Source organism: Geotrypetes seraphini, chromosome 1 (genome assembly GCF_902459505.1).
Source record: "Geotrypetes seraphini chromosome 1, aGeoSer1.1, whole genome shotgun sequence".
Taxonomy (NCBI): Eukaryota; Metazoa; Chordata; class Amphibia; order Gymnophiona; family Dermophiidae; genus Geotrypetes; species Geotrypetes seraphini.
In genome coordinates, this window is record NC_047084.1 from 440,915,137 (window position 1) to 440,939,038 (window position 23,902).

Sequence of the window (23,902 nt, forward strand, 5' to 3'; positions counted from 1 at the left end):
GGCAGATAAATGCTTTGAAGAAATCTAGAGAGGCCCCGCTCTTTTTTTTTTTTTTTTTACTAAATGACTGCGCACAGGCTGCAAAGCTGCACTGATAAGCCTGGAAGTAAATCTTGCTGCCTCTGTCCCTCTGATAGGTCTTCACTTTATCTCCTCTCCCTTTGCCCTGATGATAATTGCTTATCAGTGCATGCAGCCCTTTCCTTGCGACTCTAATGCCATCAAGGTTTACATCCCTGTCTAAGGCAGGCTGGGTGCTCAAGGGACCAAATCAGTTCTTAATGGTTTTAAGAGCAATTGAACAAAAATTGAATATTTCTTAGGTTGACTCCTGTGTATAAAGATAAGCGCTCATCCATGCTTTTTATTTATTTTATCCCCTCCCCCTCCCCCCCCCCCAGTGTTTCTGTGTTTTCCATATTGTTGCCCTGAAGATATAGGGTATGGTGCACAGAAGACAGTGCCAAAAAAGCATCCTGCCACAAAGAACATTTGTTTTAATTTTTCATAGACTCTGAGTAATAAATGAATCCCTCCCTTCCTGGATGGGCCATATGTTCTTTATCTACTGTCATATTCTATGTTTCTTACCTCTCTCTTCTGCACATACCTTGATTTAATGGAATAGTTTTGATTAAATCATGTTGCAGTGCTAGGAAGCTTTAATGCATAATGAACGAAGCATTTACAGTGCCTTGTAAAGTCTTCACAGTCTTGCATTTTTTTTTTCACATTCTGCAACCTAAGGAACACTTTGAAATGCATTACATTAGGAGCTTGTTTCATTGATCTACTCAGCGCACTCTATACTTTCAATGTGAAAGAACAATTAAAGAAGTATTTTAAAAGTAATGAAGAACAGAAAACCCAAACATTTTGAATTGGCAAGTCTTCATACCCCTTGACTCAGTGCTTGGTGGGAGGTCCTTCTGCAGCAAATGTCACCGGCAGCCTCAGGGCAGTGGCGTACCTAGGGCGGGGCGGGGGGGGCAGTCCGCCCCGGGTGCCAGCTCATTAGGGGTGCTCTGGGCCTTGGAGTCATGGCCCGGGAACTTCCCTGCTATGGCCCGACTCCAAGGCTTCCGCGAGTCCCCGAAGTGATCCTGCCTGAGCCCTCTCTCTTAACTTCCATTCCCCCATGGCCACACCCCCCGTCGCCGTCGGAGCTTGGTCAGCAACTTCCGTTTTCCGGCTGGGTGGAAGCAAGAAAGGGAGCCCGAGCAGCGTGGGACACTGCAATTAAGGCAGGAACTGAGGGTGAGTATCGCTGGGCTGCTTGGCGGTGGTTTTATTGTTATTTTTTTTTTCTGCCCGAATCAATTTTTAAAAACCCCCAAAATCGGCCTCCCGAATCATCAACTGACCCTCCCCCCCTAAAGCAGGATCGGCAACTTCCTCTTGCTAGCCGGCTCCTGCTTTAGAGGGCGAGGGGGGAGGGTCAGTTGGGAATTGCTGCAATGTCCTTCTTCCCCTCTGGCCTCCTGACCCGTACCTAATTGCATTAGACAGTACTAAATGGGGGGTGTAGACCTTAAGGGGAGGGGGTAGGCCTTCGGGGGGGTGCAGGCCTTTGGGGGGTACAGACCTTCGGGTGGGAGGTAAAGACCTTCGGGGGGGGTGTAGGCTTTCAGGGGGGGACAGATCTTCGGGGGGGGGTGCAGGCCTTCAGGGGGGTGCAGGCCTTCAGGGGGTACAGACCTTCGGGGGGGTGCAGGCCTTCAGGAGGTACAGACCTTCAGGGGGGGTGCAGGCCTTCAGGGGGTGCAGGCCTTCAGAGGGGGGGTGCAGGCCTTCAGGGGGTACAGACCTTCGGGGGGGTGCAGGCCTTCAGGAGGTACAGACCTTCAGGGGGGGTGCAGGCCTTCAGGGGGTGCAGGCCTTCAGAGGGGGGTGCAGGCCTTCAGGAGGTACAGACCTTCGGGGGTGTGCAGGCCTTCAGGGGGGTGCAGGCCTTCGGGGGGGGGTGCAGGCCTTCAGGGGGGGACAGACCTTCGGGTGGGGGGTACAATCCTTTGGGGAGGGTGTAGGCCTTAAGGGGGGGGTGTAGGCCTTAAGGAGGGTGCAGGCCTTCAAGAGGTACAGACCTTCGGGGGGGGATGCAGGCCTTCAGGGGGGTGCAGGCCTTCAGGGGGTACAATCCTTCGGGGAGGGTGTAGGCCTTAAGGGGGGGTGTAGGCCTTTAGAGGGGGGACAGACCTTCGGGTGGGAGGTAAAGATCTTCGGGGGCGGTGTAGGCTTTCAGTGGGGGACAGACCTTCGGGTGGGGGGTGCAGGCCTTCAGGTGTGCAGGCCTTCAGGGTTGGGGTGTAGGCCTTCGGAGGGGGGACAGACCTTCAGGGGAGGGGGTCCTGGTGTAAAAGTACACAGAGGGAGGGAGGGAAGGGGGTTCAAAGATACGTGCATATGCCAGACTTTGGGGGTTAGAAATAATGGGTCTAAAAACAGAGGAGTGGGAGAGAGATGGTGCATAATGGGATTTAGGGAGGGAAGGAACAGAAAGGGAGAGAACTTGGAAACAGGGGATGGTGTGGAGGGGGGATAGAGATATTGGATAGGAGAATAGTTGGGAACAGAAAGGGAGAGATGGTGGATCCTGGGGTGGTGGGGAGTTGAGAAAAGGTGAATCTGTGGATGGAGACAAAAAAAATGAAAGATGCCAGATCTCCAGGAGAGTGAAGGAAAACGGAAGGGGAGGACAGAGATGGCAGACGGATGGTTAGCACGGAGAAAGGAGACCCTGGCAAGCAAGACAACAAGAGCCTGGTACCAACAAGATTTGAATATTGACCAGAGAACAAAAGGTAGAAAAAATAATTTTATTTTCTGTTTTGTGTTACAATATGTTAGATTTGAAAAGTGTACATGAGACAGCTTGAAATGGGAACTTTTCTATTTTTGTGAATGGCAAGGCTGAGTTCAGTTAAAATATATGCTTTATAAGAAAATATAATAATGTGTTTTATAAAGTTTATAAGCATTGCTGGCATACTCGGTGAGGTGTTCCTAGTGTTGGTGGTGGTGGTAGCATGTCAGTGTGTTGAGAGGAAGAGGTAGTCTGGGAAATTCTGCTGAGCAAACTCTGGGCCCATTTCCACCCCCCATTTAGTCCACTCCACTCAACTGGTTCACACACTGAGTGGGTCTTTGGGTGTTATTCCTGGGTAGTTGTTTTAGAATCTCTTCCAGTGGTTTGTCAGTATCTCCTTCTGGTCCAAGGAAGGAAACGTTGTCAATCTTAGCATTGACCTTCAGAATATGTTTGTAACAGCGCTGCTTGTGTGGCATTAGGCTATGTAGTGATCGAAAGAAAAAAACAGACCTTTGCACATTTTTGCACTATTTGGTGGGTGTATGAAGAGATTCATTTCCTGCACAGTTAAGTCCGTGTGAAGTTACCTTGTGCTGTATTTGACATCTAGCAAGGTCTCTGTTTGGAAGGAAAGATCTAAGCTTAAAAATGAAGTGGCCAGAAGTTATGTTAAAAGTAGATAGCATAGCTGGTTTTAAGAAAGGTTTGGACAAATTCCTGGAGGAAAAGTCCATAGTCTGTTATTAAGACATGGGGGAAGCGTCTGCTTGCCCTGGATTGGTAGCATGGAATGTTGCTACTCTTTGGGTTTTGACCAAGTACTAGTGACCTGGATTGGCTACTAGTGCTGCCCGATTCACGATTCGAATCGGTTCACCGATTCGAATAAGGTGAATCGACGAGTTCGGACTATTTCACGCCGCCGGACTCTTCCCATCTAATGTAACTTCCAGTTTTGCGAAACAGTAAATTACATCGGAAGAAACGAAAGGAGTGGGAGAGTCAAGCGGCGAGCGAGCGGACCTCGTGCATCAGACCTCGGTACTCAGCAGCAACAAATACTAGTTTTGGCTGTCTCTTTCCCCGCATTTCTCCTCTCTTCCCCATGATTTAATATCCAGTTAAGGCAGTAAGTAAATACATTGGCATGGGGGGTCTGGTAAGTCTTGGGGGCTGGGGATGGAAGGTGAGAATCAGTTCTGTAGGCTATCAGAAATTTGCTTAATTATCTACTTACACAGAAAAGCAGTAAAGTCAATAGGTTCTCTGAGTGGGAACAACCTGTTTGATCTTGCACTCTTGTGATTGACCAATTGTTTATTCACTGTTTAATTTATCACATTGATTAATTTGAGCACACCTGAGGTGTCCTATGATGGTGTGCACTGCAGGCAGAGGGTGATTAACCTGTGCCTTATTGTGTAAAGCGCTGGAGAATTCTCTCCTCTCGCTTACCTCTCACGCTGAGGATACCCTGCTTCAGTATAATCATTTATATGATTTATCTTATAAACATTATTGCGTGGTCTTTTCCTCAAGTGCTGAGACATCAGGTTGTTCACACTTGGAGAACCTATTGACTTTTACTGCTTTTCTGTGTGGCTTTAACATTTTTGTTATTCAGTATACCTAAACTATTATTCAGTAGAAAAAATTTGGTTTGTTCAATCAAATCCTGTGTGGACATTGGACTTCTATGAGTGAATGTTCTGCTTGATTGAACAAACTAAATTTTTTCTACTGAATAATAGTCTAGGTACAATGAAAGTAAATAGCAAAAATGTTTGAGTAGATAATTAAGGAAATCTTTTTCATATTGCTTGCTTATGGACTGGGAAAAAAGACTGTTCAAGCAAATGTCTCCAGAACTGCTTTAATGGAAAAATGTGATTTTTTTTTTTAAGTACTTTGTGAAAGTTATTGTTGTTGTGAAATTTATTGTTGTACTTTGTTTAAACTTAAAAAGCGGTGTCATTAACAGTGAATTGAATCGAAAAATCGATTCAACAGGGTGAATCGAATCAAATGAAATATTTTTCTCTGAATCGGGCAGCACTATTGGCTACCATGAGAATGGGCTACTGGGCATGATGGACCATTGGTCTGACCCAGTTAGGCTATTCTTATGTTATGTTCTCGTTTGTAGGGGCCTTTGTTTTCACTTCTTATTTTAATGTATTTTTTTCTTGGGAACTTATCAGTGTTTTTTTTATAATGGGAACAAAAATGGAAGAGAATTCTAAGTTGCTTTTAAGTTTGTTGTTTTAACCTTCTTACTCAGTCTCCAGATATGCTCCACTATCCCTACTAACCAGAATGGCCACTGCCTTGATCTTGTCAACTTCTCCAACTGTTCACTCTAATTTTTCCTCCTTTACTTCTTCCCCTCTCTGATCATCTAATAACTTTAATACTTAATCACCCCCCGCCCCTCCCCATTCCTGTTCAGCCTTTACCAATTCATTTAGCAATGTTCAGGCTATTTGATCCTTGTACTCTCCACCACTGCTTCATCTCTTCTCATACACTATGTTAACCAACTCTGTCAATTAAGTGATTTCTACATTGTGGATTTTCCCCCCTTTCTTTGACAGTGCTGTTGAACACCACTGCAGGAACTTGCAGAGTCACAGTCATTTGGATTATTGTGAAGCCAGCAACTGACGTACAGACTCTGTACTAACATGAAACAACATCGACCTAGTGGAGCTCAACAAAGAAAAAATAAAAAAGCAAAAGGGGAGGCGATTGAATCTAAATCTGGATCTATGTTGAAATATGTAATGCTTTCAGCATCGCATAAAGGTAATGAAGAAGATTCTGAAGAAGTGCAAGCTGGCACATCCGAAATACCTGTAATAGAAATGCAAGATTCAGATGACCCTGAACTGAAAGAAGACAATGAATCGTCATCTATAAGCACTGACACTGAGGAAGAGAATCTAATTGATAGCAAGAGTCAACACCAACAGCATAAAAATAACAGTGGAGAAGAAAGGGATGCTAGTAAAGACCAAGAGTTTGAAGAAATAGCGCATGAAATTTTACTTTATTGCGATATCGCTGCTTGGCCAGTACCAGTTCCAGATGACTTGAGAGTTAATCTGGTTAAGAAGGGAAGTGAACCTTTTCAAAATAAAAATGGACCTTTCTCTGCTAGTCAGCGAGAAGGAAAAAAGAGCAAAGGATTCAGTCGACACTTAACAACCTCATGGTTCTATAAATCTTTACCAAAGGGCGAAAAAGTTTTGAGAACCTGGATGGTCTATTCAAAATAAAAAAATTGCTTGTTTTGTTTTTGCTGCAGACTGTTTGCAGATAGTGAGACAAAAGCTGGAACATCTGTCTTTGTAACTGTCTTTAAAAACTGGTGGAAATTAAATCCTAAAGTTCCTGAACATGAGCGATCAGAACAACATCTCTTCTGCTTAGAACAATGGAAGACCTTGGCAAGGGGACTGGAACTCCATAAAACTATTGATAGAATTCATGAAGTGGAAATGGATAAAGAGAGAAAATACTGGAGAGACATTTTACATCGTGTTTTGGATGTAATTATGTTTTTGGCTAAACAAAACCTTCCTTTCCGTGGTCACAGAGAGGATATGTTATCAACAAACAAAGGAAATTTTTTGGAGTTGATAGAATTACTATCAAATTATGACCCAATTTTGAAGGAACATTTTGTAAAAATCAAACATGCTATTCCTTCTGAAAGCAAATTGAGTTCATACTTATCTCCAAAAATTCAAAATGAATTCATTCATCTTGTGGGAAATTATGTCAAAGAAAAAATTGTGGCAGATATTAAAAAAGCAAAATACTTTGGCATTCTTTTTGATAGCACCCCTGATGTTTCACACACTGATCAAATGTGTGAAGTGATCAGATATGTCTATATTGAAGATGATAACGTTGAAATAAAGGAATCATTCTTGGGCTTCTTTCCTATTTCTGGGAAGTCTGCTGCTGAACTCACGGAACAGATTTTGAAACAACTGGATAGTGATGGACTGGATATAAACCTCTGTCGTGGTCAAGGCTATGACAACACTGCAACTATGGCTGGCAGTCACGGTGGTGTTCAGGCAAAAATCAAAGAAATTAATCCCAAGGCTTTATTTGTGCCTTGTGCAAATCATTCTCTGAACCTTTGTGGAGTTCACTCTTTTGGAAGTGTTTCTTCATGTGTAACTTTTTTTGGAGCTTTGGAAAAAGTGTATTCATTTTTTTCAGTCTCAACTCATCGATGGGAAATGCTGCAGAATGTAGGAATAACAGTGAAAGACTTTCCCAGACAAGATGGAGTGCTCATTATGAAGCAGTGCATACCATAAAGACAAATTTTGAAAAGTTAATTTCAACCCTTGAAGCACTGTGTGATTCAAAAGAAAATGTGGATACAAGAGGATCAGCTCAGATTTTGCTTTCTGCTGTATGTGATTTTTCTTTTCTGTGTTATCTCTTTTTCTGGCGTGAAGTTTTGCATGAGGTTAATCAGACACAAAAATATTTGCAAACAGCCGGGATCAGCCTTGAACAATGTACAGTGAAACTGCAAGCTTTAAAATTGTTCCTTGAAGACCAGCGCACAGAAATTGTGGAGAAGGCCATTAACTATGGAACAACAAAATGTAAGGACATGGACATTGGCATAGAAAAAAGAATCAAGTTTCGAAGAAGAATGCCTGGAGAAACAACAAAAGATGCTGGTCTTACTTTGACAGAAGAAACCACAAGGGCTATGTTTGAATGTCTTGATCGTTTTCACCAAGAACTGGAGACTCGTTCTAAAGCAATGGATCAAATAATGTCAATGTTTGCTATCATTCAGCCATTCTCTCTAATTTTTGCAGAAGAAGAAAACCTTCGCAAGATTTTACCAAATATAACTGAAATTTATGATGAATTTTCTGGTGAAGATATCATACTGGAAATTTTTCGACTGCGGAGACATTTAAAAGCTGCTGGAATGAATCCCAAAGAAACAAAGGCATGGACAGTTTTGCAATTTCTAGAATTTATTGTGAAATGGGATTTTTATGAATCTGTGCCAAACTTATCCTTATGTTTAAGACTTTTCCTAACTATTTGTGTATCTGTTGCTTCATGTGAAAGAAACTTTTCAAAATTAAAATTAATAAAAAGTGTTCTTCGATCAACTATGAGCAATGATAGATTGACGAATCTAGCTATACTGTCCATTGAATATGAATATGCAAAGATCAATTTTGATGAAATCATTGACAAATTTGCTGAAGCTAAGACTCGAAAACAGAAACTGTAATATTCATTACTGTGAAAGACCAATATGAATGTATGAGTTTTCCCTGTATTTTTCAAAAAATACATGGATTAAAAAGTATTAATCCTATTACATTTTCCCTTTTTTTGTACAAACCAAAACCAGAATCCATAGAAAATCTGACAAATGGTTCGACAATGAACTACTCCTACTAAAAAGACAATGCAGACAACTAGAAAGAAAATGGAAGAAAAACAGTCAAGATTCCACAACCATGATAAAACAACTACAAACAATATAAAACACAGCCCTAAGACTGGTCTACTCACTGAAGAAATTCGACCACATCACAGAGGTATACCACAACTCGCATTGGCTCCCAATACAAGCGAGAATACACTTCCAATTTTCCTGCCTACTATTTAAAGCAGTAAACGGAGACAGCCCAGCCTATTGGAACAATCGACTAATTAAATCCACCTCAACTAGACATAGGAGAACTCACGCACCATTCACACACCCTCCAACCAAAAACGTCAAAAGAAAAAAACTATTCAACAACCTCCTAGCCATTCGAGCTGCAACTCTCGACCTCCAACTCTACAACCTATTGACTTCGACCGCAGACTACAAAACTTTCAAAAAATAGATAAAAACCCTTCTATTCAAAAAACACATAAAACCGAACTAACACAATCAGAACTGTCCCAAGCATCACCTGCAACTACTCCATATGTACTTCTAATGTCATGACAATTTAGACATAATTTATGTTATGTTATGTTTGGAATAATGGTTACATATATGAGGTTCAATAAAATAAAATTTTCACTGCCTGTTTCTATTCTGACCATTTATTCCGTTTCATGGTTATTGCAAAAAAAAAAAAAAAATTTACATGGCGGGGGGTGTCAAAAAATGATGGGCCCCGGGTGCCACATACCCTAGGTACGCCACTGCCTCAGGGCAATGGGTCCTAGGACACCAGTGGCAAGAGAAAACTCTTGTGAGCTGCTACGGGCCGCACAAGGAAAGAAAGAAAAAAAAAAAAGTTAGCGGAAGAGAACACCGCCACACCAGGTAAGTATTGTATCAAGCAATAACTGGGTTTATTCTTCAGAACAAAACATTCAAACCAGCCTGCTTGTGTCAGGTTCGATCAGTTCCACATTGAAAAAACCACAATCTTGTCAGGATGTTCAAGATATAAAATAAAGTCCCAAAACAAACAAAATACACTGCTAAACAGTCTCTGGGTTAATGTCAGTCAAATACAGTTCAAAAACACATAATTCAAGCTTTCCCAAAGCTGCTGTTGGCTCTCCAGCCGATTAATAGTCTAAACTTTCAAAGCTTAAAAAAAAACCAAACAGTCTTTTGGGCGGATATCCTCAGCCTGTGCTAGTGCTACGGCACTAGGCCCTAGCAGCTGATGTGCTGGCCAGGGAGTGTGCTCTGCGTGGTCGTAATTCACCAATCATAGGCCCTCAATCCCACCACAGAAAATGTGGAGCATTCCCCACTGCCTGGGACTGGTAACAGCCCTTCCCCCACCCAGAGGGAATAAAAACCCCCCACAAAATCTCAAAACAAGTCTTTTACAGTTCTTAGAGGAGCCTCCAAACACCACACCTTCTTCAGGGTTAGTTAGCTTAGTTAAGCAGTATCCAAGTTAAATATTTAGGCAGTTTAAACTACTTGCCTTCAGTTCAGCAAACCTCCACTGGCAGGACTCCATTCCAGGGTTCAGCATAAGGCTCCAGTTCCATGTCCTGGAAATCTTGAGGCATGAAGTTGGGTGACTCCAAACCAGTCTCAGTCAGCTCCATACCTTCCAGCTGCTCACTGCCATTCAGAGCTCTCAACCCTGAGTCTCTCTGCCTTTCCTGTTGCTGCTCCTTTCCCTTCTGCCTCTCTAACTGTTCTGCTCTTTGGTGTAATAGCATGCAGCCACACCCCAAACCCTCAGGTGAAAAAGTTTTCCGGCTGTTTCTACTTCCAGCCTGCAGGTGACTGTTAGGAACTAAACTAGAGCTGTGTGGGGGTTGGGAGACAGGCAAATCTACTCTCCTTCTCCCTCTAGGGGCCAAAGAAGGAAAGTCTCCAAAATGGTCAGTTTGAGGTTTAAATTGAACTGTTTGTGGAGTGTCTACTCGTGACCTGTGCACTGCTCTGGGGACACACCTAGGCTGAATCTAATATAAGAAAACCCTTCCCCACGCATGCGCAGTTGAAACGGCGTGATCCCTGCCGCCATGATTTGTGCTTCTGTGCTGTGTTCCATTTGTGGCACGTGTGCGGCGGCGGAGCCTGTGGCAGTTTGATTTGCGGTGCATAAGAGTAGCCATTGCTGACATCGCTTCCAGCCTAGGGCAGGGAGGGAGGATTCAACTCGCTGCTCCTGCTTGCTTCGGGCCTTCCTCGCTGCCGGGTCCTGCTCCTGCCTTCGCACAAAAAGAAAGTAGGTGGGAACCGGCAGTGACGAAAGACCAAAGCAAGCAGGTGCAGCGAGTTGTGAATGCTGCACTGCCGACGGCTGTGTGAGACCCGAGAGGAGAGGGGAGGGGATGAGAAACGCTACTGATGGCTTGCCTACTACAGGACAGGAAGAGCAGGGAAGGGGTGCTGCTACACAGGGAAGTGGGTGGGGGGAGAGGGAAAGGGGTCCAGGGAGCAAACTTGCTATGCTTTGGGGGGCAGGGAGTGCTGGGAGGCAGGCAGCAATCTTGGTTTGCTCTTGGGGGGGGGGGAGACAGAAGGGAGCCACAGAGAGAAACAGAAAGAAAGGCAGGCAAGCATGGCACCACAGAGAGAGACAGGTAAGCAGGCAGGGGACCACGGAGAGAGACAGAAAGACAGGCAGGCAGTGCACGAGAATGAAAGACAGATGTACACAGAAAGACAGCGGGCAGGGAGAGAGACAAACAAAAAGAATGACAGACAGACAGGGGGCAAGAGAGACAGACAGACAGCCAGCAGCCAAGGAGAGAGAGACAAAGAAAAAAAAAACCTAGACAGCGGGCAAGGAGAGAGAGAGAGAAAAAAACACAGACAGCTCACATGGTAAGTTTTCATTAAATTTTGTGATCTGTTAAGTCTACACATCTAATCTAAGGGGCTTAAACACTAGTACCACATAAAACAGCTAGGTATATGCATAGGTAAAAAATTGTTGGTTCATTTTGTAAACTTTTTTCAGGCTTGATACCAATTTCCAGGTTTTCATGTTTAAGACAGTTGTGTTTTAATTATTTTTTACAGTATATCTTGCAGTCAATTGTAAGATACTGAAATTAGTTCATCCCTTCATACACAAACCAGGACCATATATTCATTTATTTTTATTTTTTCTAAGGTCTTCAGAAGTGCCAGTTATTAGCCAAGTGTTTTCGATGGCTAAAAACATTTGTGTGGCATTGGCCTCCTCATTAGACCCGTTAATTTTAATTAATCAATTCTCCAAAAGTGCTCAGTGCTCTATGTTATATCAGTTTCATTAAATAGCTACAATAAAAAGCTAAAACTTATCTTTTGTTGTTGTCGTTCATATTGGGAAGGGGCCTGTCATTTCGATATGTTTTGCCCGAAGGCTGTTTCAAGAAAAGTCCCCTAGAACACAAATTTATCTATTCAGTATACTATTAACAATACACTATACTTAAAATCATTTTTTACATTCTCATAATAGGAGCAAACCAGCCCAAAACCATGTAAGACTGAGGGCTCATTTTACTAAGCCGTGCTAGGGCCTTAACGCGCGGAATAGGCATGCTAATTTGCTGCGTGCGCTAGCCGCTACCGCCTCCTTTTGAGCAAGCAGTAGATTTTCAGCTAGTGTGCGCTAAATGGTGCGTGCGTTAAAATCGCTAGCGCAGCTTAGTAAAAGGAGCCCTGAATATTTACCCCTTCTATATTTACTCTGCACCATTCCGATCTGATAATTGCTTGAAACCCAAGATGGAAGCAATGTTTTTTGCTCTACATTAAATCCTCCCACTACACTGATATCAGAGATACTCAGTAGCGAATCAGGAATCACACTAACGACATCCACTCTATTTCCTGAATGGCACCCCCAGACCAGTTGCTGATTTTTGTCGCCAAAAGCCAATGCCGCTCGTAGAAAACAGCTCAGCGATTTTCAATAATCTGCCAGAGTGCTCATTTCAATGTTGAAGAGCCCATTTGCATGTCATTGTCAGAGACTGCTGGAAAGCTCACTAAAGACAGAGATAATCCACCGCTGAAATGCGTGCAGGCTAAACCGTCAGAAAACAGTTTAGCGATAGCGTTAAAGTTTTGAGAATCTGGACCTGAGCCTTGACTGACAAACTCAGATATTCACTCTTTTCTTGATATTCACTCTTTGTCATTTTCCCTTTGTGCCTAGAATCATTATCCTGCTCAGAGGTGAGGCTTCTCCCAAATCATGGGAAGTGTAATTTTACTAAGCCGTGGTAAGCAGTAAAATATGCTCCAGCGCATAACATAACATCGTGCTTATAACCATAAGTTCAACAGATTAATAATAACAAAAGATTCATAATAAAAAGATTAATTTAAAAATAACATAAAGATTAATAATAAAAATAACATAAAAGGCACATAGAGCTAATTGGTCAGATACTTTGAGAAAAGGTAAGTTTTAAACTGGATTCCTGAAAAGTAAAAAGAAGAAGGGTGAAATTTGAGTGGATGGAGAGGCAGAAAAGAAAAAAAGGGTGGGAAGAGCTCAAAAGGAAAGATTAGTATATAAAAGATGGGTGTAGTAAGGAATGAAACAAGGCAGGAGAGAGGAGAAAAGATAGTAACCACTAGAAAGAGAAAGCGTGGGATGAACACAGAGGATCTAGAATCAGAAAATAATAGTAAAGATTGAAAAACTAAGGCCAGTACTGCGTAGACTTCCATGGTGTGTGTCTGTATATGGCCATTTGGTGGAGGATGGGCTGGGGAGGGCTTCAATGGCTGGGAGGGTGTAGATGGACTGAAGTGAGCTTTGATGGAGACTTCAGTAGTTGGAGCCTAAGAACAGTACCAGGCAGAGCTTTGGATTCTTGCCCAGAAATAGCTAAGAAGATGAAGAAGAAAAAAAAAACCAACAAATTTTTAGATTGAATCAAGTTGGGTAGACTAGATGGACCATTCAGGTCTTTATCTGCCGTCATCTACTATGTACTAATACAATACAATAATTATCAGAAGATGCGGGAAAGCAGAAGTGGCAAAATGGGACCAACATGATGGAAAAATTCAATGTCCAGACAATAAAGTTAGAAAAAGTGTTTTATGCTAGCTTTGGGATATCTTTATTACAGATGTTTGTACTATGTTCAGTCGTTTAGCAGACAGCACCTAATGCCACTGTAGGCATGGGGTGGGGGAGGAAGGTGGGGGCACTGGCCCTGAGTCCCAAATTTTCTCTTCTTGAAACATTACAGTGAAGCCAATTACAATTTTGAATTGATTGATGGTCTTATATCTTATGAATACATTATTGAAGTTGATCTGAAGTTTTTCGATTTTTTTTTTTTTTTTCTAAGCTTGCGGTCCTTTTACCAAGCTGCAGTAAGCACTAACATGTGCTTACTCCAGGTTAAAATATACTGCTCTGGGGTGTGCTCAGGCATCCTGTGGTCAATTTTTTACGTGTACATGCTAGTCAACTGCTAAAAGTTAAAGGTCTGGATTCTCTAACCGGTGCCGTTGATGGCAGCTGCCTTAAAAGCAGCCGCCAAGCACATGTCAAGCATACAACAGCAGTTAGAAAATCGCGCCTCCGGCAAAGGTTAGTGCAGAAATGTAGGCCAGGGTTTTCGAGGCCTACATTTCTGGTGCCTACCTTTGATGTGAATCACACCTCCATAGGTGCTTCACTGTGCTTATCTCCATTTCCAGCATTAGCCATGCCTACAGTGTTGGGTATTGGGTATGGAGATGCAATTCTGGCATCAATTTTTTAGGTGCTGGTAGGCACCTTAAAAATAAGTGAAAAATGTCATTTAAATGGTGTTTTTCACTGAGCTTGGGCACCTACTGGTGCCTTAAAAAATACCACTGTTTAGAGAATCTGGGCCAAAATTTATTTTTGTAAACAGGGAAGTATTTGGCTATACTAATTGGTTTGCGTGTGGGCATTGCTATGATAGTGCAGGATTAGTACATGAGCCCTTATCACCTACAAAATAGGTGCTCACATGTTAATATTTGGAGGGATAACCCAATGATTATCTTATCAGCCCAAGGTATAAAAACTTATGCTGGCTTTTACAAAGCCGCAATAGAGGTTTCTACCATGGGCCAGCGAGGTAAATGCTCCGATGCTCATAGAATTCCTATGAGTGTTGGAGCATTTATCTCACCATCCTGTGGTAGAAATGTCTACCATGGCTTTGAAAAAGGATCCCTTAGATTGTGAGCCCACTAGTGACAGAGAAAGTATCTGCATATCATGTGTACAGCACTGCATACATTACATTACATTACATTACAGATTTCTATTCCGCTTGTGCCTTGCGGTTCTAAGCGGATTACAAGTTAAGAGACTGGACAATTTCAGGAATATTACAGTACATAGAATCAGGAATGTATCAAGTTACAATTGTTAGTCTGGAAGTTTCCAGGAGAAATTTAGAGCTCATAGTAGATGAATAGTGGTTGATGAAGAGAGTTGTACAATGTTTGGGTATAGTTATAGTGATCGTGTGTGTATTTTCTAGTGCTATGTTGAGGTTAAGATGATGGAAAGTATTTTTTGAAGAGATGAGTTTTGATTTCTTTTCGGAATTCTTTTATGTCTATTGATTTGATCAGTAGATTGGAAATGGTAGTGTCAATTTTTGCTGCCTGTGTAGCTAAAAGGCTGTCGTATAGTTTCATGCGTCGTGTACCTTTGAGAGGAGGGTACATCTAGAAGTGCTATAGAAATGTTTACAAGGAGCTGCTGAAAAGTTCTCAGCCAAAGCAACAAAGTTGGGGCAGTCTTCACTGAGGGCTGTACACTTAGGGGGAAAGTCTATAACCAGCACCTAAACATAGGCATTGGTAGGCACCCTGCCGATGCCTAAGTAATTGAAAATGCCATCAGAAATGGCAATGTTGAAGCACCTACAGATGCCTAAATAAAAGGTAGCTGAAATGGCTGCTAGAATCATGGCTAGGTAGCCATTTTAGGCCCTGGAACGCCAAAGTATACATGGCCACATCGGACGTGGCGTTAGGCAGACTAAAGAGGCTAACCACCCACAATTCATACCAAGATAGGCGGCTGAAAAATAGGCCTGGCAAACCCTGGCTTACATTTCAGTCACCTATCTTTGCCGCTAGACCGCATCAACCGATCACTGCAGGGGAATTTATCTACAATCAGTTGAACCAGCAGAGCTCCCCGAAGCCAAGTCGGGCCTGATTCTATAACCGGTGCCCAAATTTGATCACTTGCCAATCATTTCAGGGCACCGGTTACAGAATTATGACTTTGGGGATTCCCTGCTGCTTAGCTGAGGGGGAGGGGGGGAATTCCCATGCTGTGATCAGCTGAGCCAGCTGCCGCAGACAGAGACAACCCCCCAAAGTCCCTCTTCGAGGGATGCGGCCCTCGAAGAGGGACTTTGACACCTACGCAGTACTGGCCTTAGTTTTTCAATCTTTACTATTATTTTCTGATTCTAGAGCCTCTGTGTTCATCCCACGCTTTCTCTTTCTAGTGGTTACTATCTTTTCTCCTCTCTCCTGCCTTGTTTCATTCCTTACTACACCCATCTTTTATATACTAATCTTTCCTTTTGAGCTCTTCCCACCCTTTTTTTTCTTTTCTGCCTCTCCATCCACTCAAATTTCACCCTTCTTCTTTTTACTTTTCAGCAATCTACCAACTTCCCTTCTCCTTTTCTCATGCTCTAGCTCTCCCATTTCCCAACTCACTCCTTTCCCAGCCTTCTGTTTGCTTCTTTTTATTTATTTATTTAATTTTCTATTCGGTTATCCCCAAAGAGCCCAGGATGGTTTACAGGACAACATACACAATATACAGTTAACAGGTTGCAATTTGCCATAGTTACAGCACAAGCTTTTTCTGGTACAAGTATTTATCCTAATTGACACATACTAGGAATCTAATACCAATATCCATAACATACAGTTTAGTTTCAAGTTTCAAGTTTATTAGGATTTTATATACCACCTATCAAGATTATCTAAGCGGTTTTTACAATCAGGTACTCAAGCATTTTCCCTCTCTGTCCCGGTGGGCTCACAATCTATCTAACGTACCTGGGGCTATGGAGGACTGAGTGACTTGCCCAGGGTCACAAGGAGCAGCACGGGGTTTGAGCCCACAACCCCAGGGTGCTGAGGCACCGGTTAGAGAATCCAGACCTTTAATTTTTAGCAGTTGACTAGCATGTAGATGTGAAAAATTGACCACAGGATGCCTGAGCAGCCTGAGAACCTGAGTTTACAGGTTAAATTTGTCATAGTTACAGTGCAAGATTTTTCAATACATGTTTTTATCCTAACATGACACATACCGAGGATCTCGTGTCAATATACATTTCTTTGTAATATATCATTCGTGGGCGGGGGAGTTAGGTGAACAGGTATATTTTTATTGCTTTCCTAAAGTTGAGGAGTCCTTCAAGTGATCTAATCTGTGGGGGCAATTAATTCCAGTGGCTTGGTATGAACTGGGAGTAGGAACGTCGTTTAGCGGTTTGCAGTTGAAGGGCACAGGCAGGGGGCGTTTTGAGGCATATTTCATCCTGGGAGCGAAGAGACCTGTTCGACTCCATATTACCACATTTCTACCAATTTACCCACTTCTTTCTCACTGTTGTCTCAATCATCTTCTTGTCATCCCCCTTATGACCCCTTCCACATGGCTCAACCATTTCCAGAATCCCCCTCCCTCTCTCCATTCTTGTCACGCTATATCTCCTTGTTCCTTTCTTCCCATCCCCTAGCATCTTCTTATCCCATCTCTCTTCCCTTTTGCCTCCCATGATCCAACATTTTCCCTCTCTTTTCTGTTCTTCTTCCCTCCTTCTTGATGCTGAACAATAGGAGGGGGGAGAGGAGAGAAGCTGCATCTCTCCCTTCCAGCCCTAGACCTAACATTTACTCCTTCCTTCCATCCCCAGGCCTAACTTCTCTCCCTTCTCTTCCCAAATGCCCTCCCATCCCATATCTTTCTCTTCCTCCCTGGTCCACCATCTCTCCCTTTCTCTTCCCAACTGTCCTCCCTTCAAATGTCTTTTTCTCCCTCCCTCCCTCCACATCACACCACTCCAGATCCAACTTCTTTCCTTTCCTTTTCTCTTCTCTCCCTCCAGACCATTGCCCACCATCACCCTAAATATTCTATGTTTATGGGCCCCGTAAGCTCTTCCCCACCTCTCCCCACTCCCAGTTTGGCACTTCTTTAAACCCTTCTGCTGTTCTACTTTTTCAAAAATCCAGCTAGTCCAGAGGGCTTCCTCTGCTCGGCATGCCTTCCCCCTTCTTTTGGCACCAGTCCAATGTTGCCCTCACCTTCCCCATCTCACTGACAAATTGTCCACAGCAGGGAATGAGGACCGGAGGAGAGGAAGCATGCAGGATGTAGAGCGAAATAAATTAAGGGAGGGAAAGGAGGGAGACATGTTGAATTGGGAGGGGGGTCAGAAAGGAGGAAGGGAGAGAATATGTTGGAAGGGAGGGAGAATATTACACTGAGAGGGAGGAGAGATGACTCAAGGAAGGGAGAGATGTCAGATTCCGGAGAAGGGTGATGGAAGGAGGGAGACAGAGATGTCAGACCATTGGAGGTGGAAGGAGAGAGAGATGCCAGATCAGGGAATGGAAGGGAAGGATGGACGAGAGATGGCAGACATGTCAAACCATGGGAGAGAGAGGGAGAGATGGTGCATAGCGATGAGTGTGGAACGGAAGAGAGAGAGAGAAGAAATGCTTCTTACGAATATATAGGAATATGGAAGAAGAAAGAGGGAAGAGATGGTGTCCTAATACTGCCCACATTTTCCCCACCATTAAAATATGTTATAAAAATTATTATTATTAATCTCCATCAATAAAATATATCACTCTCATAGAGAGGAATATATTTTATAAAGAAATATTAATTTGGTGGGGGAGGGAGGAGTTAGCTCGCTTGATTAACACTCAGCTCTGAAATAACAATTAAATATATATATATATATAAATACTTATCTATTTAAGGACCAAGACACAGAACATTTATAAGCAAATTGAAAGTGTATTTTCTTTTTAGAGCAGGTATAAAATTACAACCAAGCTGGTAGAAGCAGTTTACAGATAAGATCTTTAAGCAAAGAATTAATAGACAAAATTTCTCTAAGATTAAAGGTTCAAAGTTACTCATACTGGTGGTTGAAAAGTCCTTAGAAGGCCGCAGGATAGGGCCCAGCACATGTTTAGAAGCACATGTTTGCAGAGGTTGCAGCTTGGTCCAGCACTGGTCCGAAGGAAGATGGAAAGAGAGGAAAGAGAGCGAACACTGGGATCTTCTGGCTTTATAGATGTGGGGGGATATCACAGGATGCATAAAAACTCGGGGGCAGTCTCTATCTCACATCCAATCATATAGCAGTGCATCACAGAGCAGGGCAGTCTATCTTGGTGAGATCATGATGAGATTTTCTCCAGCCATGTTTTTGTGTATTTACCTTAGCTGCATCTGTCTGGCCATGTCTTTTGTCCTTTTACTGTCCCACTCAGCCATAGGTGTCACACTCTGCAATAGGTGCCTTCTAGCACAGCACCTGGACAAGATGACTGGGGGGAGGTAGGGCTGGACTCCACACTTTTCAGAATCCCAGTTAGAAATCATTTTTACTTTAAGTCCATCATTTCAAGCAAACTTAAATATACTAATTGGGAACAAAAGCAGTCTACTAAGGGATGCAATTACTATATACAAAATACTTAAACCCTGAAAGAAAGGAAGATAAAGAAAAAAAGGGGGAGGGTAAAAAGAGAGACCACTTGGTGTATAGAGTGTGGTAGATAGTATAAAGAGAGACCATATTGCGTACGGAGTGGTAACATGATATCACGCTACAATGGTACACATAAATAGATGGGAAGGGAAGAAATGGAAAAGTAGATAGATTTTGAGAAGAGAGAATAATAGAAGAAAGTTGAATGCTAAAAGATAATGCCAAAAATGGATGTAGGATAGAAAGTGAAGGCCCTGGAAACACAGTTAAGAGCACAGACAGAAGGAAGTGCAACCAGAGATTGGGAAAAGATGATTAGAAAAATAAAATCATCAGACAACTTATATTGAGAATATGATTTTATTTTCAATTTAGTAAACTAAACTAAACTAAGCCTTAGGTTTATATACCGCATCATCTCCACGGAAGTGGAGCTCAGCACGGTTTACAAAGCTTAAAAATATAAGAAGAGAGGAGAATGATTTACAAGAGTATATGAGTGGGAGGAATATAAACAGGAGAAGAAATGATCTTATGTTGGAAAAAAATGATTATATGTTAGAAAAGAGCCAGGTTTTCAATTGTTTGCGGAATAATTGGAGGGAGCCCAGGTTTCGCAGCGGGATAATGAGATCGTTCCAAAGGCCCGTGATTTTGGAGACGAGGGACTTTCCCAGTTTGCCCGCGTGGAGAATACCGTGCAGAGAGGGGAAGGATAGTTTATGTCCGTGGGCGGATCTGGTGGTAGCAGGCCTTGAGGCGTTAAAAGATAGTGGGATTAGGGGCGGAAGGATGCCGTGAATGATCTTGAAAGCCAGACAGGAGCATTTGAAATTAATTCTGGAAAGCACTGGGAGCCAGTGAAGATTGGTAAGTAGTGGGGAGACGTGGTCGTATTTGCGTTTTGCAAAAATCAACTTGGCTGCGGTATTTTGGATAAGCTGGGGTCTGTGGAGACTTTTTTTTGTAAGGCATAAATAAATGGCATTACAGTAGTCGAGTTTGGAGAGAATGGTGGATTGCACAAGGATGGCGAAATGTTTTTGGTGAAAGTAGGATCTTACTTTCCTCAGCATGTGGAGGCTGAAAAAGCATGATTTTGCCAAGGAATTGAGGTGATCGTTGAGGGAGAGAGAGGAATCGATAATGATGCCGAGGACCTTGCTTGAGAACTCAAGGTGTAGAGCCGAGCCTGTGGGTAGTGTGAAAAGGGTAGGCAGGTATTCTAATTTTGGGCCGAGCCAGAGTAATTTTGTTTTTGATTCATTTAATTTCATCTGTACTGAGAGGGACCATGCGTGAAGTCTCATTATGCATGAAGTAATGTTTTCTTGGAGGTTTGTGAGGTTCTGGTCTGTTTCGAGGAGGATAAAGATATTGTCAGCGTATGTGTATATTGTTTCAAGGGGGGATAGCTTGAGGAGCTTCAGGGAGGTCATATACATGTTGAATAGAATAGGGGATAGGGGAGAACCCTGTGGGACACCGCAAGATGGTGTCCACAGAGCGGATCTGGAGCCATTTGTGTTGACCATGTAGGAACGAGAGCGAAGGAAGTTTGAGAACCATTTTAGGACGAAGGAGTCTATTCCTATTTCGGAAAGTTGGTAAATTAGTATGTCATGGTGCACGACGTCAAAAGCCGCGGATAGATCGAATTGTAGTAGAACAGCAAATTTGTTTTGAGAATGTAGTAGTTGCACCTTTGAAATTAAGGAAACTAGGAGGGACTCGGTGCTGTAATTGGGTCTAAAACCGTATTGGAAGTGTTGGAGAATGGAGAATCTATTTAGGTAAGAAGAGAGCTGAGTGGCAACTATGGTCTCTAGCAGTTTAGTTAAAAGAGGGATATTTGCTATGGGGCGGTAGTTCGATGGTAAGGAAGGGTCGAGATCGGCTTTTTTCAGTAATTTAAATGTGTCAGTTTTGAGAGTTTATGTCTGCTGTCTATATTTTGACATGTTCAGGAAGAAATTAATTTCTGTCTATTTTTCTGGTGTTATACTGCATGTTGAGTCTTCTATTTTAGGGCTTCATTTGTGGATATTAGTATTTTTAGTTTGTGGTCCTGTGTTTGCATAGGGGTTATCTGTGTTCTGCATGTATGACCAAGGCCAGGCATTCTGGTAGGAATGAATGTTGAGAATCATACAGTGTAGTTTAATGTTGTGGTTAACCATTATGCATTGTTAATAAGATTATATTGTGTGTATATATGAAAAATGAATGAAAAAATGACATTGCAATTAGTACTATTATTATTATGGGGACAGCGGCAGGAGCGGAACTTGAGTAAGATCTGGGGTGGAGCTTTAGCCCCTCCCCCCAACAAAAAAGTGTTCTGTTGCCTATGCCCCATACATCTTATGATGGAAATTACTTGCTATTTTAGTAGCCTTCCTCTGGACCAACTTCATCCTGTTTATATCTTTTTGAAGGTGCAGTCTCCAGAATGGTATCCAATATTCTAAATGAGGTCTCATCAGAGTCTTATACAGAGACATCAAAACCTCCTTTCTTCTGCTGGTCATACATCTCCCCAACGGGGAATGGGGGGCTCCCCAAATTTGGTAAATGGAGGTCAGACTACCCCACCTACCTCCTCCCCAGCTGCTGTAATTTGAAATTTTTGGGCAGCCGGTGGGGGCAGGTGAGCCTGCTACCATCAACCTGTCCCAGAAGCCTTCATCCTGCAGCATCCTACCTTCGTAGGAACAGAAAGTTGCTGCAGAATGAAGACTTATGGTGCAGGTCGACGGCAGCAGGCTTATCTTGTTGCTGCTGCCGGCTGCCTGAAGATTTAAAATTACAACAGCCGGGGAGGAGGTAGGTGGTAAAGTCGCTGGAGAGAGATTTTGTGCCACAGGATCCCACTGTGGGGGGTGGGGAGAGAACATGTGTAGTTTAATTTTGTGATGAATCATTATATGTTGTTAATAAGGTTATATTGTGTGTATAAATGAAAAATGAATGGAAAAATGGTATTACAGTTGGTACTATAATTATTATGGGGCGGAGCATTTGGGCTCCCCCTCCTCTAAATAAAAAAGCATTCCGCTGCCTATGCATCTCCCTATGTACCCTAGCATCCTTCTAGCTTTCGCTATCATCTTTTCAACCTGTTTGGCCACCTTAAGATCATCACTTACCATCACACCCAAGTCCCACTCTTTCTTCATGCACAAAATTTCTTCACCCCCTAAACTGTAACGTTCCCTTGGGCTACTTATCTAGCCCACTTAGGCAGGCTACAATTAACACACGTAATAGCAGTCACACAAAATACAATTTAAAAACTCACTGAAACAAACATGCATATGTTTTCATATGTTTATTTCTTTTTACATTAATAAAACAAAACATCCAACACCCCTTTTATTTTTCTTCCTATTGTTCTAGATGAAACCTGACTCATTACTTCCCAGGCACCTTTATCATCATTGCTATTGCAGCTTCATGACTTATTCTCACCATCTCTCACTGCTGTCAAGCTATCTTACCCTCACGCCAGCTCTTGTCATGGTTTGCTGCTCCTACTGGGCTGTCTAAATTACACCACCTGGATTCCAGAAGATTTATCCCTTAATGATACTGTCTCTGAGTTCCATGATGAAGTCCCTGATATTCTCCTGCAGCTCAGAGCTTAACAATGAAAGCTTTTTAATTATATTTTAATACATGGTTACATTATAATCATATCTCTCTATTTGATGTTCCTGTGAGCTTGGTGGCTCCCTTAAGGTCTTTTTTTGGTATTTATATACCACCTATAAAGTTTATCTAAGCGGTTTACAGTCAGGTACTCAAGCATTTTCCCTCTCTGTCCTGGTGGGCTCATAATTTATCTGATGTACCTGGGGCATTGGAGGATTGAGTGACTTGTCCAGTGTCACAAGGAACAGCATGGGGTTTGAACCTCTGGGTGCTGAGGCTGTAGCTCTAACCACTGCTCCTTCCATCAGTTTTTCCTAGCCCCCCTCCCTTTTTGAAACAAGTAGCCATATCAGGAGGCAGCATTCTGTTCTACTAATTCCCTCCCTGCATTCTGCTCTTGCTTCTTTAGGGAGGGGATAAATTGATACTAGGGCTAGTTACTAGGGGTAGTTAAGCTGTAGGAGGAGTCATCAAGAAGTTACCTATTTGAAGTCTATTCTATAAATAAAAGTAGGTGTCTATGTTCCTTTATAGAATACTAGCTCAACAGGTTAACTATACACCTACATTTTAGTTGCAAGCACTTACATCAGCCATAGAACTGATGTAAATTCCTGAACCTAGATTGCTGGGTAGATTGCAGTATTCTATAAATTATGCATGCTACTGTATGCCTGTATAGCTAAGGTTACTGTATTTTTATCCAGGAAACCCTGAACACGTGACCACGCCCAGTTCCACCTTCATACCCTCCATGTTCCGCCCCCACAAAGCCTCCTTTCTTCCTCCAGACGAGCTCCAGCCGCATCTGGAGAGCCTGGAGCATGTGCAGGTGTGTGTGACGTCATCCGTGCATGCTCAGAGGTCCTCTAGACATGGCCAGAGCTCGGCGGAGTTTCCAAAACCTGGACAAATGCCGGGTTTTGGAAAGTCCATCTGGGAGCCCGGACAGTCCTCTAACAATAGGACATGTCTGGGTTTTCCTGGACGTCTGGTAACCTATGTATAGCTGTGAGCTCTACTCGCACTGCTCTTAGACTCCACCCATGTGTTCACCCTTCTTCAAAGTTCATGCCATAGCAATTTATGCTCCATCCCCTGGATTCTATTTGGTGACCAAATTTAGGTACCCACAATTGTGTGTAATCCTGAGAACCGTGTGCAAGTAAATTAGTTAATGAGCCATGAGCAATCAATAATTGGCTGCTAGCATTCAATTATTGACAAGGTTTGGCTCTG

At 42.7% G+C, this 23,902-nt stretch overlaps 2 protein-coding genes and 1 pseudogene across 8 annotated transcripts in view; all 3 read left to right on the forward strand.

Annotated features, from left to right (window-relative positions):
* The window catches only part of LINGO2 (leucine rich repeat and Ig domain containing 2), a 2,394,831-nt gene that overhangs the window by 2,260,402 nt on the left and 110,527 nt on the right, over positions 1 to 23,902 (forward strand). The window lies entirely within an intron of this gene.
* LOC117368102 lies at positions 5,494 to 7,146 on the forward strand (annotated as a pseudogene).
* LOC117368105 lies at positions 7,308 to 8,096 on the forward strand. The gene has a single exon (XM_033961426.1). The coding sequence runs from the start codon at positions 7,452 to 7,454 to the stop codon at positions 8,094 to 8,096; it is 645 nt and encodes a 214-aa protein (XP_033817317.1). The 5' UTR covers positions 7,308 to 7,451.